The 18,457-nt window shown below is 45.4% G+C and overlaps 1 protein-coding gene across 1 annotated transcript in view; it reads left to right on the top strand.

Moving 5' to 3' along the window:
- cib2 (calcium and integrin binding family member 2) overlaps positions 1–18,457 on the top strand; it is a 59,780-nt gene that overhangs the window by 11,736 nt on the left and 29,587 nt on the right. Inside the window, exon 3 of the mRNA XM_071388559.1 lies at positions 6,865–6,976. Within this exon, the coding sequence (XP_071244660.1) occupies positions 6,865–6,976 (112 nt within the window). The remainder of the gene's footprint in view (positions 1–6,864; positions 6,977–18,457) is intronic.

Genomic DNA, 18,457 nt, shown 5'->3' with positions numbered 1-18,457 from the left:
AGACTCCAGGGCCGGTGCCACAACCAATCAGTTGGACGGGGCATTTCATTTCCATAGGGGGGGGTTCACGTGACCTCCTATGTGCGTGCAACGTTTTCTATGGGTTTTATATTAACTGACATGGCGTTTTACTCTAAAAATGTATTTCCTTATAATGTTGCATGAACACAACCAGTCATGATGTTTTGATCTGATTTGTCAAACAAATCACTTAAAAAAAGAAAAACGAGGTTCCCATCCAAAATGATTCCAGCATCCGAACAATACGCTGTGTCACATGGGATGATGCTGGAGAGAGGGAAGCAGGTACGGGGAGTAAAACACTTAATAAAGAACGGACATGTAACGAGACAGAAACAGCGTCAGCTAACTAATACTAAAGACAAAACAATACAATGCAGCAGCGGGGAACAGAGCAGGGAACTGACACATACAGGGGAGGTAAAGAACAGGTGATAGGTGAGTCCAGGTGAGTCCAATAACGCTGATGCGCGTGACGAGGGAAGGCAGGTGTGCGTGATGGATGGCAGGTGTGCGTGATGGATGGCAGGTGTGTGTGATGGATGGCAGAGCAACCTGGCGCCCTCAAGCGCCAGGGGGAGGGAAGAGCGGGAGCAGACGTGACGCGCCGTGCACCCGCCAACTTTCCTTCAATTCGCAAATGGCTGAAACTATCTCACCGGGAGAAAGCATCCGAGCGAGTGAAACAGCGCCCCTCTGTCTTCCTACGTATCAGCATCGGATACATGGTCTACACATACTGAGACAGAGAGGTGCTGTTTCACTGTCCAGACAGCATCAGATACATGGTCTACACACACTGAGACAGAGAGGTGCTGTTTCACTGTCCAGACAGCATCAGATACATGGTCTACACATACTGAGACAGAGAGGAGCTGTTTCACTGTCCAGACAGCATCAGATACATGGTCTACACATACTGAGACAGAGAGGTGCTGATTCACTGTCCAGACAGCATCAGATACATGGTCTACACATACTGAGACAGAGAGGTGCTGTTTCACTGTCCAGACAGCATCAGATACATGGTCAACACATACTGAGACAGAGAGGTGCTGTTGTGACTGATTTATGCGTCTTTCTGTCGGTGTGAGTCTGTCCAAAAAAAGTTTTAATATTTTAATATTTTATTTGGACGGGCAAGGAGGTACGGTAGGACGGCCAGACCCCCTAAGGCTCGGACATACCGCCGGCCCTGGTGTGTGTGTGTGTGTGTGTGTGTGTGTGTGTGTGTGTGTGTGTGTGTGCTTCTCTCTCGCTGTGTCCTTCCTTGCCTTTTTAAACGTTGTCAGTGGATACTGTTTACAGACGGATCATCAGGTCATTTATCACTGGAGAGTTTGTCATTATTAACCGTTATTTATTTCTCTGTGTGACCTCATGTTATTACAGGACCACTGGCATCACTAACGGAACATTTTCCAAGAGAACTTCCTGCCGTTGAGAGCAGACAAGCCAGTGACATCCCCTTCCAATGTCCAAATAGACCCGTCGTCAATCTGTAATTGTCTTAATGTCCTCGTCCCAAATGAATCCCTATTCACTATTAGGGCCAGAGCCCTGTGCCTATTCGGGATAAGACTGGAATGGAAATGGCCTGGTCTATATACACCGAGGGTACAAAACATTAGGAACACCTGCTGCTTCTATGACACAGTGTATATATATACTCTCTAAAGGACGTGCTTCACGTATTTACTTCCATCTGCTATGAAGATGGATTATTATCACACGCACGCACACACAGACGCACGCACACACACACACACAACACTATGCCCTAGTGGACATCCCTCAGGGTACAGACAGACAGACAGACAGACAGACAGACAGACAGACAGACAGACAGACAGACAGACAGACAGACAGACAGACAGACAGACAGACAGACAGACAGACAGACAGACAGACAGACAGACAGACAGACAGACAGACAGACAGACAGACAGACAGACAGACAGACAGACAGACAGACAGACAGACAGACAGACAGACAGACCGACCCACCCACCCACCCACCCACCCACCCACACACACACACACACACACACACACACACACACACACACCCACACACACACAACACTATGTCCTAGTGGACATCCCTCAGGGTACAGACTGTGTCTCTCTACTGTGGTTGAAGAGACACTTGGGGAGTGACGCTCCGATCTACTTCCCCAGAGTCAGATGAACTGGTGGATATCATGTACAGTGGGGAGAAAAAGTATTTGATACACTGACGATTTTGCAGGTTTTCCTACTTACAAAGCATGTAGAGGTCTGTCATTTTTATCATAGGTACACTTGGTACTGTGAGAGACGGAATCTAAAACAAAAATCCAGAAAATCACATTGTATGATTTTTAAGTAATTAATTTGCATTTTATTGCATGACGTAAGTATTTGATACATCAGAAAAGCAGAACTTAATGTTTGGTACAGAAACCTTTGTTTGCAATTACAGAGATCATACGTTTCCTGTAGTTCTTGACCAGGTCATTTTGACCCCATCCAAAAACACCTCATTCTCTCTACCGTCATTTCTTTTTTTTTGCCCCCTTTTCTCCCCAATTTCGTGGTATCCAATCGCTAGTAATTACTATCTTGTCTCATCGCTACAACTCCCATACGGGCTCAGGAGAGTTATCACTGATTATCACTGATTATCACCGGTTATCACTGGGTATAACTGGTTATCACTGATTATCACTGATTATCACCGGTTATAACTGGTTATAAATGATTATCACTGGGTATAACAGGTTATAAATGATTATCACTGGGTATAACAGGTTATAAATGATTATAACTGGTTATCACTGGTTATAAATGATTATCACTGGGTATAACTGGTTATCACTGGTTATAAATGATTATCACTGGGTATAACTGGTTATCACTGGTTATCACTGGTTATCACTGGGTATAACTGGTTATCACTGGTTATCACTGATTATCACCGGTTATAACTGGTTATAAATGATTATCACTGGGTATAACAGGTTATAAATGATTATCACTGGGTATAACAGGTTATAAATGATTATCACTGATTATCACTGGGTATAACTGGTTATAAATGATTATCACTGGGTATAACAGGTTATAAATGATTATCACTGATTATCACTGGGTATAACAGGTTATAAATGATTATCACTGGGTATAACTGGTTATAAATGATTATCAATGGGTATAACTGGTTATAAATGATTATAACTGGGTATAACAGGTTATAAATGATTATCACTGGTTATAACTGGGTATAACAGGTTATAAATGATTATCACTGGGTATAACAGGTTATAAATGATTATAACTGGTTATCACTGGTTATAAATGATTATCACTGGGTATAACAGGTTATAAATGATTATCACTGATTATCACTGGGTATAACTGGTTATAAATGATTATAACTGGGTATAACAGGTTATAAATGATTATCACTGGGTATAACAGGTTATAAATGATTATAACTGGTTATCACTGGTTATAAATGATTATCACTGGGTATAACTGGTTATCGCTGGTTATCACTGGTTATCACTGGGTATAACTGGTTATCACTGGTTATCACTGATTATCACCGGTTATAACTGGTTATAAATGATTATCACTGGGTATAACTGGTTATCACTGGTTATCACTGGGTATAACTGGTTATCACTGATTATCACTGATTATCACCGGTTATAACTGGTTATAAATGATTATCACTGGGTATAACTGGTTATCACTGGGTATAACTGGTTATCACTGGTTATCACTGATTATCACCGGTTATAACTGGTTATAAATGATTATCACTGGGTATAACTGGTTATCACTGATTATCACCGGTTATAACTGGTTATAAATGATTATCACTGGGTATAACAGGTTATAAATGATTATCACTGGGTATAACTGGTTATCACTGGTTATCACTGGGTATAACTGATTATCACTGGTTATCACTGGTTATCACTGGTCATTACTGGTCATTACTGGTTATCACTGGTTATCACCGGTCATTACTGGTTATCACTGGTTATAACTGGTTATCACTGGTCATCACCGGTTATCACTGGTTATCACTAGGCATGACCTTGTACAAAATCTAAATAACCTTACATATATGCTTAGTCGCAGTCAAAACAGCTGCTAACAGTCTGTCAGTGGTATGAATACATGATACAACTGTAGTACAGCAACCAGCTACCTTCTGTATTGGTGTGTATTCTCAGAAAGATAGTTATTCTACGGGGGAATGTTATATAAATACCAGAACTCCTATAATATATCCTCCAATATTCTATATAAAACGTGTTATGGTGTTTGGGTTGCTCTAACATGAGGTGTGGGCCATGCTTTTAGAAACATCCTGCCGTAGGCCCTACCAATCCCATTGTTTCACTAGCAACAATGCTAATGCTAGCTGTGGAGTAAGTAAATAAAGAAAACTAAGCCATGTTTTTATTCACTGTCACTCAGGATAAATGGATGTGTCACGGATCCCTCCGGGAACTTTCATTACGCACACCTGGCCCCTATTCCCACGGATTTTAGTAATTGTATAAGTGTGCCCTTGGTTTACCATTGTCCTGTCGATTATTGTTCCAATGTCTGTTGGTGTGTGTGAGTACCTGTGCTGTGTTGTTTTGGCTTTCGTGCCACTTGTATTGTGCAGATGATTACGGGTCTCGTCCCGTGTGGTATCATCGTGCGTGTGTGTATATATTCGAGGTAGTCCTCGCTCTTTTGTTTTGGGTTTCAACCCTGTGTCTTGTATAAGTGTTTGTGTGGTCTTCGTCACCCGTGCCTTTACACGGCACGCTGTAATTTATGTCAATAAAAAACCCTATTACGCATTCCTGCGCCTGTCTCCCGATCCCTTTATACCGACGTGACAGGATGAATCACTTTATGTCAATAAAATGAAGTATGTTTCAAATGTTGGTGTACTGCCCCTTTAAAGGACAGTTGTGTTTTACCACATAAATATGACAATTAATAATTAATTAATATTTACTTCAAAAACTCTAAAAACTAAATGATATTTCAATCAACTGATGGTTAATCAGCTTTCTACTTCTGATGTAGATTGAACTTGGAAAAAAGTTGTACATTATTTGAGGGATAATACAGTGGGCCAAAAAAGTATTTAGTCAGCCACCAATTGTGCAAGTTCTCCCACTTAAAAAGATGAGAGAGGAACCTTGTGAAGACTTACAGAAAACGTTTGACCTCTGTCATTGCCAACAAAGGGTATATAACAAAGTATTGAGATAAACTTTTGTTATTGACCAAACACTTATTTTCCACCATAATTTGCAAATAAATTCATTAAAAATCCTACAATGTGATTTTCTGGATTTTTTCTCCTCATTTTGTCTGTCATAGTTGAAGTGTACCTATGATGAAAATTACAGGCCTCTCTCATCTTTTTAAGTGGGAGAACTTGGACAATTGGTGGCTGACTAAATACTGTTTTGCCCCACTGTATATAATTTAGTTTTACAGACATTTAAATTAACTATATTGCTAAAATAAGTAATTCTTTAACAGTATTAACATGTCTAATGATGTTTTGATACTAATGTAGTGTACAGGGCATTCGTAAATTATTCCGACCCCTTTACTTATTCCACAATTTGTTACGTTACAGCCTTATTCTTAAAAGGATACACCCCCCCTCCCCTCATCAATCTACACACAATATACCCAATCAAGTTGTAGAAACATCTTAAGGATGATCAATGGGAACAGGATGCACCTGAGCTCAATTTCGAATCCCAAAGCAAAGGGTCTGAATACTTATGTAAAATAAGGTATTTTTGTATTTTTTAATTTAGACAATTGCAAGAAATTCTAAAAACCTGTTTTCAAATTGTCATTATGGTGTATTGTGTGTAGATGTTATTTATATTTTTTATTTAACCTTTATTTAACTAGGCAAGTCAATTAAGAACAAATTCTTATTTGCAATGACAGCCTACACCGGGTCCAAACCCAAACCCGGACGACGCTGGGCCAATTGTGCGCCGCCCTATGGGACTCCCAATCACGGCCGGTTGTGATACAGCCTGGAATCGAACCAGGGTCTGTAGTGACGCCTCTAGCACTGAGATGCAGTACCTTAGACCGCTGCGCCACTCGGGAGGATTATGAGGAGTATTTAAAAATATATATATATATATTTTAGAATAAGTCTGTAACGTAACAAAATGTGGAAAAAGTCAAGGGGTCTGAGAACTTTGTGAATACTTTATGTTTTGCTAGGATTGTTGCTTTTCCCAATAGTTTTGTCTCTGGGTCAAAAGGACCCCCAGTTGGTAATATGTAAAATATGTTGGTAGTATGAAGGGTTTTAAACATCCCAGCTCCATCCCAGCTCAGGGTGCTTACCTCAGAGAATTAAAGAAAATTAGTTACTAAAAATTTAAGTTTGTCAAGATGTTTTCAGACGTCAACATGCTGAGGTTCAGCCCTGGGTATGTGTCAGGAATGTGTGAGAAAAGTCCACGTCCCAGTTCATCTGTTGTGTAGATTACAGCTGTATGTTTCAATCTAAAATCAATGGAAAAGAGAAGCACCGTATACTGTATGTGAATATATTTATGACTGATCGAGTCGACTGTACCGATGCTAGACGTCTCAACATACGATGTCCACAATAGCTCTTCATTTCTCTAGCTTGGTCCCAGATCTGTTTCTGCTCGTACAGCTAACTCTTACGGTTAATGTCATGACATTGGACCAGGTTTTAAACCACTCCTGCCTTGTAAACAAATAAGCCCAAAAACCCATAGGGTTATGTGTGTGGATTTTTCCTAACCTTCTGCTGTCTGTGTGTCCTAGGTTACATGGGAGATTCCATGAGCTGGCTCCTCACCTAGTACCACTGGACTACACCAACCAGCCTGACATCAGACTCCCCCTGGCTCTCATCGTCAGCATGCCAGAACTAAAGGTACGTGGTTCTGATGTTCTGTTTTTTTGTTGTTGTTATTGGTATTGATACTCGTTTGATGTTAATGTCAGTTAAGTGTAAATATTTAGCTTCTTAATAAATTGAAATTAAAGTTCAAACTTAAATGATATGTTCTTCAGAGTTATTTGACTGGCTGCGAGGCTATTTTATACACCCCACCTGTATGTTTTATGAGCTGGTAAATCTAATGTAGAACTAATCTCTTTAGTCCTCTGTTCAATGTTATTGTAAGACATTAAGCTTATAAGCGTAACTTGTTCTAACCGACCCTACAGTGAGGTGATATGGGCCAGTAGATAGTTGCTTGGTAACAGGGAGGTGATACTGTATGGAGCAGTAGATAGTTGCTTGGTAACAGGGAGGTGATACTGTATGGAGCAGTAGATAGTTGCTTGGTAACAGGGAGGTGATACTGTATGGAGCAGTAGATAGTTGCTTGGTAACAGGGAGGTGATACTGTATGGAACAGTAGATAGTTGCTTGGTAACAGTGAGGTGATACTGTATGGAGCAGTAGATAGTTGCTTGGTAACAGTGAGGTGATACTGTATGGAGCAGTAGATAGTTGCTTGGTAACAGGGAGGTGATACTGTATGGAACAGTAGATAGTTGCTTGGTAACAGGGAGGTGATACTGTATGGAGCAGTAGATAGTTGCTTGGTAACAGGGAGGTGATACTGTATGGAACAGTAGATAGTTGCTTGGTAACAGTGAGGTGATACTGTATGGAGCAGTAGATAGTTGCTTGGTAACAGGGAGGTGATACTGTATGGAACAGTAGATAGTTGCTTGGTAACAGTGAGGTGATACTGTATGGAGCAGTAGATAGTTGCTTGGTAACAGGGAGGTGATACTGTATGGAACAGTAGATAGTTGCTTGGTAACAGTGAGGTGATACTGTATGGAGCAGTAGATAGTTGCTTGGTTACAGTGAGGTGATATGAGCCAGTAGATAGTTGCTTGGTAACAGTGAGGTGATACTGTATGGAGCAGTAGATAGTTGCTTGGTTACAGTGAGGTGATATGGGCCAGTAGATAGTTGCTTGGTAACAGGGAGGTGATACTGTATGGAGCAGTAGATAGTTGCTTGGTAACAGGGAGGTGATACTGTATGGAACAGTAGATAGTTGCTTGGTAACAGGGAGGTGATACTGTATGGAACAGTAGATAGTTGCTTGGTAACAGGGAGGTGATATGGAGCAGTAGATAGTTGCTTGGTAACAGGGAGGTAATATGGAGCAGTAGATAGTTGCTTGGTAACAGGGAGGTAATATGGAGCAGTAGATCGTTGCTTGGTAACAGTGAGGTGATATGGAGCAGTAGATAGTTGCTTGGTAACAGGGAGGTAATATGGAGCAGTAGATAGTTGCTTGGTAACAGGGAGGTGCTACTGTATGGAGCAGTAGATAGTTGCTTGGTAACAGGGAGGTAATATGGAGCAGTAGATAGTTGCTTGGTAACAGGGAGGTGCTACTGTATGGAGCAGTAGATAGTTGCTTGGTAACAGGGAGGTGATACTGTATGGAGCAGTAGATAGTTGCTTGGTAACAGGGAGGTGCTACTGTATGGAGCAGTAGATAGTTGCTTGGTAACAGGGAGGTGATACTGTATGGAGCAGTAGATAGTTGCTTGGTGACAGGGAGGTGATACTGTATGGAGCAGTAGATAGTTGCTTGGTAACAGGGAGGTGATACTGTATGGAGCAGTAGATAGTTGCTTGGTGACAGGGAGGTGATACTGTATGGAGCAGTAGATAGTTGCTTGGTAACAGTGAGGTAATATGGAGCAGTAGATAGTTGCTTGGTAACAGGGAGGTAATATGGAGCAGTAGATAGTTGCTTGGTAACAGGGAGGTAATATGGAGCAGTAGATAGTTGCTTGGTAACAGTGAGGATTCATTATTACTGTTATACCCAGTTACTACTGTGATCTGTTAAGGCTGTTTCCTGGTGAGCAGCATTCCATTCACCCTCTGCTGACTCAACCTCGATTGTGATTAGTCAGCTTCAATTTGTCTCCCTCCCTCCCTCCCTCTATCCCTCCATCCATCCCTCCCTCCCTCCATCCCTCCATCCCTCCCTCCCTCCCTCCCTCCCTCCATCCCTCCATCCCTCCATCCCTCCCTCCCTCCCTCCATCCCTCCATCCCTCCCTCCCTCCCTCCCTCCATCCCTCCCTCCCTCCCTCCCTCCCTCCCTCCCTCCCTCCCTCCATCCCTCCATCCCTCTATCCCTCTATCCCTCCCTCCATCCCTCCATCCCTCTATCCCTCCCTCCCTCCCTCCATCCCCTCCCCTCCCCTCCCCTCCCTCCCTCCCTCCCTCCCTCCCTCCCTCCCTCCCTCCATCCCTCCCTCCCTCCCTCCCTCCCTCCCTCCCTCCCTCCAGCCCTCCCTCCCTCCCTCCATCTCCTCCCCTCCCCTCCCCTCCCCTCCCTCCCTCCCTCCCTCCCTCCCTCCCTCCCTCCCTCCCTCCCTCCCTCCCTCCATCCCTCCCTCCATTCCCTCCCTCCCTCCCCTCCCTCCCTCCCTCCCTCCCTCCCTCTATCCCTCCCTCCCTCCCCTCCCCTCCCCTCCCCTCCCTCCCTCCATCCCCTCCCCTCCCTCCCTCCCTCCCTCCCTCCCTCCCTCCCTCCCTCCATCCCTCCCTCCATTCCCTCCCTCCATTCCCTCCCTCCCTCCCCTCCCTCCCTCCCTCTATCCCTCTATCCCTCCATCCATCCCTCCCTCCCCTCCCCTCCCCTCCCCTCCCCTCCCCTCCCCTCCCCTCCCTCCCTCCCCTCCCTCCCTCCCTCCCTCCCTCCATCCCCTCCCCTCCCCTCCCCTCCCTCCCTCCCTCCCTCCCTCCCTCCCTCCCTCCCTCCCCTCCCTCCCTCCCTCCCTCCCTCCCTCCATCCCCTCCCTCCATCCCTCCCTCCCCTCCCCTCCCCTCCCCTCCCCTCCCCTCCCCTCCCTCCCTCCCTCCCTCCATCCCTCCCTCCCTCCATCCCCTCCCTCCCTCCCCTCCCTCCCTCCCTCTATCCCTCCATCCATCCCTCCCTCCCCTCCCTCCCTCCCTCCCTCCCTCCCTCCCTCCCTCCCTCCCTCCCTCCCTCCCTCCCTCCCTCCATCCCCTCCCCTCCCTCCCCCCCTCCATCCCCTCCCCTCCCTCCCTCCCTCCCTCCCTCCCTCCCTCCCTCCCTCCCTTCCTCCATCCCTCCCTCCATCCCTCCCTCCAGCTAGCCCAGCAGTGCACAGCACACTCACCATAGCCCACAGACAGACAGGGGGTCATTTAAACAGAGGAGAGAGAGAACAGGGACTCAGTCTGTGGTGATATTGTTGAGTCATCACGTCTCTTTTCTTTTTCTTGCGTCGTCCGATTGGTCGTTTGAATTCTTCTTTTAAATAAATCATGATCTGTAATCACGCAACGCTCAGTAAACATACTGTAGAATGTTGTTTGAGCTACCGTTGCAGCACACTGTTGGGAGCATTAATCAGTCTTTATATAACAAATATTGTATGGCTTTTCCAATACAGATAACATCAGAACCTAGCGAATCACTTAGACCCAACAACACCAGTCCATTCTCTGTGGATCATTCACATGATGACTTCCCAGAATCCTCTAGTGGTACCAGAACATCTGTAACATGTTCCCCCTGGAGAGGAGATGGTGGAGAGGGAGTATCTGTAACATGTCCCCCTGGAGAGGGGACGGGTGTAGAGGGAGTATCTGTAACATGTCCCCCTGGAGAGGGGACGGGTGTAGAGGGAGTATCTGTAACATGTCCCCCTGGAGAGGGGACGGGTGTAGAGGGAGTATCTGTAACATGTTCCCCCTGGAGAGGGGACGGGTGTAGAGGGAGTATCTGTAACATGTTAACCCTGGAGAGGGAGTATCTGTAACATGTTAACCCTGGAGAGGGGACGGGTGTAGAGGGAGTATCTGTAACATGTTAACCCTGGAGAGGGAGTATCTGTAACATGTTAACCCTGGAGAGGGGACGGGTGTAGAGGGAGTATCTGTAACATGTTCCCCCTGGAGAGGGGACGGGTGTAGAGGGAGTATCTGTAACATGTTAACCCTGGAGAGGGAGTATCTGTAACATGTTCCCCCTGGAGAGGGGACGGGTGTAGAGGGAGTATCTGTAACATGTTAACCCTGGAGAGGGAGTATCTGTAACATGTTAACCCTGGAGAGGGGACGGGTGTAGAGGGAGTATCTGTAACATGTTCCCCCTGGAGAGGGGACGGTGTAGAGGGAGTATCTGTAACATGTTAACCCTGGAGAGGGAGTATCTGTAACATGTTAACCCTGGAGAGGGGACGGTGTAGAGGGAGTATCTGTAACATGTTCCCCCTGGAGAGGGAGTATCTGTAACATGTTCCCCTGGAGAGGAGACGGGTGTAGAGGGAGTATCTGTAACATGTTAACCCTGGAGAGGGGACGGTGTAGAGGGAGTATCTGTAACATGTTCCCCCTGGAGAGGGGACGGGTGTAGAGGGAGTATCTGTAACATGTTAACCCTGGAGAGGGAGTATCTGTAACATGTTAACCCTGGAGAGGGGACGGCTGTAGAGGGAGTATCTGTAACATGTTCCCCCTGGAGAGGGGACGGTGTAGAGGGAGTATCTGTAACATGTTCCCCCTGGAGAGGGGACGGGTGTAGAGGGAGTATCTGTAACATGTTAACCCTGGAGAGGGAGTATCTGTAACATGTTAACCCTGTAGAGGGAGTATCTGTAACATGTTAACCTTGGAGAGGGGACGGCTGTAGAGGGAGTATCTGTAACATGTTAACCCTGGAGAGGGGACGGTGTAGAGGGAGTATCTGTAACATGTTCCCCCTGGAGAGGGAGTATCTGTAACATGTTAACCCTGGAGAGGGGACGGGTGTAGAGGGAGTATCTGTAACATGTTAACCCTGGAGAGGGGACGGGTGTAGAGGGAGTATCTGTAACATGTTAACCCTGGAGAGGGATTATCTGTAACATGTTAACCCTGGAGAGGGATTATCTGTAACATGTTAACCTTGGAGAGGGGACGGCTGTAGAGGGAGTATCTGTAACATGTTAACCCTGGAGAGGAGACGGGTGTAGAGGGAGTATCTGTAACATGTTAACCCTGGAGAGGGGACGGGTGTAGAGGGAGTATCTGTAACATGTTAACCCTGGAGAGGGGACGGTGTAGAGGGAGTATCTGTAACATGTTCCCCCTGGAGAGGGAGTATCTGTAACATGTTAACCCTGGAGAGGGGACGGCTGTAGAGGGAGTATCTGTAACATGTTCCCCCTGGAGAGGGGACGGGTGTAGAGGGAGTATCTGTAACATGTTCCCCCTGGAGAGGGGACGGGTGTAGAGGGAGTATCTGTAACATGTTAACCCTGGAGAGGGAGTATCTGTAACATGTTAACCCTGGAGAGGGGACGGCTGTAGAGGGAGTATCTGTAACATGTTCCCCCTGGAGAGGGGACGGTGTAGAGGGAGTATCTGTTACATGTTCCCCTGGAGAGGGGACGGGTGTAGAGGGAGTATCTGTAACATGTTCCCCCTGGAGAGGGGACGGGTGTAGAGGGAGTATCTGTAACATGTTAACCCTGGAGAGGGGACGGGTGTAGAGGGAGTATCTGTAACATGTTCCCCTGGAGAGGGGACGGGTGTAGAGGGAGTATCTGTAACATGTTAACCCTGGAGAGGGAGTATCTGTAACATGTTAACCCTGGAGAGGGGACGGGTGTAGAGGGAGTATCTGTAACATGTTCCCCCTGGAGAGGGGACGGTGTAGAGGGAGTATCTGTAACATGTTAACCCTGGAGAGGGAGTATCTGTAACATGTTCCCCCTGGAGAGGGGACGGGTGTAGAGGGAGTATCTGTAACATGTTCCTGCTAGAGACATGAATTATATCCCAAATGGCCCCCTATTGCCTATATATAGTGCACTACTTTAGTCCAGAGCCAAATGGCACCCTATTCTCTAAATGGTGCACTACTTTAGACCAGAGCCAAATGGCACCATATTCCCTATATAGTGCACTACTTTGGACCAGAGCCCTATGGGGGGGTAGTACACTATGTAGGGAACAGGGTACTATTTGGGAGTGGGACACAGTCGTGGTACCAGTAACCAGTGGTGGAAAAGGACCCAATTGTCATACTTGAGTAAAAGTAAAGATACTTTAATAGAAAATGACTGAAGTAAAAGTGAACGTCACCCAGTAAAATACTACTTGAGTAAAAGTCTAAAAGTATTTGATTTTAAATATACGTAAGTATCAAAAGTAAAAGTGTAAATCTTTTTAAATAAAGCAAACCAGACGGAAGCATTTTCTTATATTTTTTTACATTTACAAATAGCCCGGGTCATGCTCCAACACTCAGACATCATTTACAAATAACCCGGGTCATGCTCCAACACTCAGACATCATTTACAAATAGCCCGGGTCATGCTCCAACACTCAGACATCATTTACAAATAGCCCGGGTCATGCTCCAACACTCAGACATCATTTACAAATAGCCCGGGTCATGCTCCAACACTCAGACATCATTTACAAATAGCCCGGGTCATGCTCCAACACTCAGACATCATTTACAAATAGCCCGGGTCATGCTCCAACACTCAGACATCATTTACAAATAGCCCGGGTCATGCTCCAACACTCAGACATCATTTACAAATAGCCCGGGTCATGCTCCAACACTCAGACATCATTTACAAATAGCCCGGGTCATGCTCCAACACTCAGACATCATTTACAAATAGCCCGGGTCATGCTCCAACACTCAGACATAATTTACAAATAGCCCGGGTCATGCTCCAACACTCAGACATCATTTACAAATAGCCCGGGTCATGCTCCAACACTCAGACATCATTTACAAATAGCCCGGGTCATGCTCCAACACTCAGACATAATTTACAAATAGCCCGGGTCATGCTCCAACACTCAGACATCATTTACAAATAGCCCGGGTCATGCTCCAACACTCAGACATCATTTACAAATAGCCCGGGTCATGCTCCAACACTCAGACATCATTTACAAATAACCCGGGTCATGCTCCAACACTCAGACATCATTTACAAATAGCCCGGGTCATGCTCCAACACTCAGACATCATTTACAAATAGCCCGGGTCATGCTCCAACACTCAGACATAATTTACAAATAGCCCGGGTCATGCTCCGAACCTCAGACATCATTTACAAATAGCCCGGGTCATGTTCCAACACTCAGACATCATTTACAAATAGCCCGGGTCATGCTCCAACACTCAGACATCATTTACAAATAGCCCGGGTCATGCTCCAACACTCAGACATCATTTACAAATAACCCGGGTCATGCTCCAACACTCAGACATCATTTACAAATAACCCGGGTCATGTTCCACCACTCAGACATCATTTACAAATAGCCCGGGTCATGCTCCACCACTCAGACATCATTTACAAATAGCCCGGGTCATGCTCCAACACTCAGACATCATTTACAAATAGCCCGGGTCATGCTCCGAACCTCAGACATCATTTACAAATAGCCCGGGTCATGCTCCAACACTCAGACATAATTTACAAATAACCCGGGTCATGCTCCAACACTCAGACATCATTTACAAATAGCCCGGGTCATGCTCCAACACTCAGACATCATTTACAAATAACCCGGGTCATGCTCCAACACTCAGACATCATTTACAAATAACCCGGGTCATGCTCCAACACTCAGACATCATTTACAAATAGCCCGGGTCATGCTCCAACACTCAGACATCATTTACAAATAGCCCGGGTCATGCTCCAACACTCAGACATCATTTACAAATAGCCCGGGTCATGCTCCACCACTCAGACATCATTTACAAATAGCCCGGGTCATGCTCCAACACTCAGACATCATTTACAAATAGCCCGGGTCATGCTCCAACACTCAGACATCATTTACAAACAAAGCATGTGTTTAGTGAGTCCGCCAGATCAGAGACAGTAAGGTGTCCTGCTGACCATTCAATGTAACGAGTATTTTGAGTGTCAGGGAAAATGTATGGAGTAAAAAGTACATCATTTTCTTTAGGAATGTAGTGAAGTAAAAGTAAAAGTAGTCAAAAATATAAAAATTAAAGTACACATACCACCAAAAAACTACTTAAGTAGTACATTCAAGTATTTTTACTTAAGTACTTTACACCACTGGCAGTAACAGGGATGTAAAGCTCCCAGCGACTGGGGCCCATTCAGCGGTGAATTATGGTCCTCTAACAACAGGCAGAGCCAAAATGTATAACAGGCAGAGCCAAAATGGTCGCCCAAAGGTCACCAGGTTGCGAATCAACGCCTCACCTGCAAAGATGTATGCATTAATTAGCCTAGCTTAGCCTAGCCTCCAGGATGCTGTGGGATGATTTATAACAGGACCCAGAGACACTGCTGTGCACTGTACCCTCCTCTGGCAAATGAATAATACATAGAGGTGTGTGTGTGTGTGTGTGTGTGTGTGTGTGTGTGTGTGTGTGTGTGTGTGTGTGTGTGTGTGTGTGTGTGTGTGTGTGTGTGTGTGTGTGTGTGTGTGTGTGTGTGTGTGTGTGTGTGTGTGTGTGTGTGTGTGTGTGTGTGTGTGTGTGTGTGAGAGAGAGAGAGAGAGCTCATGCACGTCAGGTAGCGTTAACCCTCAAAGCCTCCAGCAGGGATAAATGTTTTCTTTTTAAGCACCTAGAAATCAAAAAGAACTAATCAAATCAAACTTATTTATATAGTCCTTCTTACATCAGCTGATATCTCAAAGTGCTGTACAGAAATCCAGCCTAAAACCCCAAACAGCAAGCAATGCAGGTGTAGAAGCACGGTGGCTAGGAAAAACTCCCTAGAAAGGCCCAAAACCTAGGAAGAAACCTAGAGAGGAACCAGGCTATGAGGGGTGGCCAGTCCTCTTCTGTGTGCCTAAATATACAATTGTGTGTTGTCTTTGTGACCAGTATAATGTTTCATCAGTGATAATTTTTGTTTGCATGATTTTGAGTTGGGTTATTTAATAACATATGTTATTCAAATGTAAATACATGTCTCTACGCCAAGTCAAACTTAGTTGGAACTGAGTTAGCTACAAAGTAAGAGGTCAAGGTCTGATTGGCCCCCCGGCGCCCATATCGGTGGCCATCTTAGGTCGTACCGGTATGTCGCCAATTTCTCAGCCTCGTGAGTATCACAGAAACACAACACTTTGAACTAACAGCAGACTGATGTTCTTAACATTTGGCGATGGGTGAAATTTATCAGAATCTCAACATAAACACAAATGTCTATTTTGAAACATCAATTTTGACTATAAATCTGTGAGCAGTTAAAAATATATGCTTATTTTGGGGGATTTGTCATTTACCAATTTGGGTTGTAAAATGACGCCAGTTGGTGCTTTTGGGGTTAAAAAGGCTTTTAAGATGATTGAAGGCAATTCCACAGTAACAGAATGATGCTGAGACTCAATGTAATTCCACAGTAACAGAATGATGCTTAGACTCAAATGTAATTCCACGGTAACAGAATGATGATGAGACTCAATGTAATTCCACGGTCACAGAATGATGCTGAGACTCAAATGTAATTCCACGGTAACAGAATGATGATGAGACTCAAATGTAATTCCACGGTCACAGAATGATGCTGAGACTCAAATGTAATTCCACGGTAACAGAACGATGATGAGACTCAATGTAATTCCACGGGAACAGAATGATGCTGAGACTCAATGTAATTCCACGGTAACAGAACGATGATGAGACTCAAATGTAATTCCACGGTAACAGAATGATGCTGAGACTCAATGTAATTCCACGGTAACAGAACGATGATGAGACTCAATGTAATTCCACGGGAACAGAATGATGCTGAGACTCAAATGTAATTCCACGGTAACAGAACGATGATGAGACTCAATGTAATTCCACGATCACAGAATGATGCTGAGACTCAACTGTATGTCAAACACAAAAACAATGATTGCAAAGTTAAAACGAACTGTACAACTTTATGCACAACGAAGACTTTTAATAACTTCCACAGGAGATTTGACCAAAACTCACCTTTACTTGAACGGTGCAGATGCAAAGTTTGGTAACAGAAAGACGGTTTGTGCTGTTGGTGCCGTCATTCTGTTACCAAACCTGGGCATCCGCAGTGTGTGATGTCTGGGGCTGTTGTGTCACCTACTGACCTCGTGAAGATCTGCTATAGTGGGACGCAGATCAATCAAATCAAATGTATTTATAAAGCCCTTTTTTTACATCAGCTGATGTCATAAAGTGCTGTACAGAAACCCAGCCTAAAACCCCAAACAGCAAGCAATGCAGGTGTAGAAGCACAGTGGCTAGGAAAAAATCCCTAGAAAGGCCAAAACCTAGGAAGAAACCTAGAGATGAACCAGGCAATGAGGGGTGGCCAGTCCTCTTCTGGCTGTGCCGGGTGGAGATTATAACAGAACATGGCCAAGATGGTCAAATAATAATAATCACAGTGGTTGTCGAGGGTGCAACAGGTCAGCACCTCAGGAGTAAATGTCAGTTGGCCTTTCATAGCCGATCATTCAGACTATCTCTACCGCTCCTGCTGTCTCTAGAAAGTTGAAAACAGCAGGTCTGGGACAAGGTAGCACGTCCGGTGAAGAGGACAGGGTTCCATAGCCGCAGGCAGAACAGTTGAAACTGGAGCAGCAGCACAGTCAGGTGGACTGGGGCCAGCAAGGAGTCATCAGGCCAGGTAGTCCTGAGGCATGGTCCTAGGGCTAGAGAGGGAGAGGGAGAGGGAGAGGGAGAGGGAGAGGGAGAGAGAGAGAGAGAGAGAGAGAGAGAAAATACTTAAATTCACACAGGACACTGGATATAACAGACTGACCCTAGCCCCCCGACACATAAACTACTGCAGCATAAATACTAGAGGCTGAGATAGGAGAGGTCGAGAGACACTGTGGTCCCATCCGACAATACCGCCGAACAGGGCCAAACAGGCAGGATATAACTCCACCCACTTTGCCAAAGCACAGCCCCCACACCACTAGAAGGATATCTTCAACCATCAACTTACCATCCTGAGACAAGGCCGAGCATAGCCCACAAAGATCTCTGCCACGGCACAACCCAAGGGGGGGGGCGCCAACCTGGACAGGAAGATCACATCAGTGACTCAACCCACTCAAGTGACACATCACTCCTCGGGACAGCATGGGAGAGCACCAGTAAGTCAATGACTCAGCCCCTGTAATAGGGTTAGAGGCAGAGAATCTCAGTGGAGAGAGGGGAACCGGCCAGGCAGAGACAGCAAGAGCGGTTCGTTGCTCCAGCCTTTCCGTTCACCTTCACACTCCTGGGCCAGACTACACTCAATCATTGGACCTACTGAAGAGATGAGTCTTCAGTAAAGACTTAAAGGTTGAGACCGAGTCTGCGTCTCTCACATGGGTAGGCAGACCATCCCATAAAAATGTAGC

The sequence above is a fragment of the Salvelinus alpinus genome, unplaced genomic scaffold, assembly GCF_045679555.1.
Source record: "Salvelinus alpinus unplaced genomic scaffold, SLU_Salpinus.1 scaffold_42, whole genome shotgun sequence".
NCBI classification, from domain to species: Eukaryota; Metazoa; Chordata; class Actinopteri; order Salmoniformes; family Salmonidae; genus Salvelinus; species Salvelinus alpinus.
Note: the sequence above shows the minus strand (reverse complement) of the source record. Positions and strands in the feature narration are given on the sequence as shown.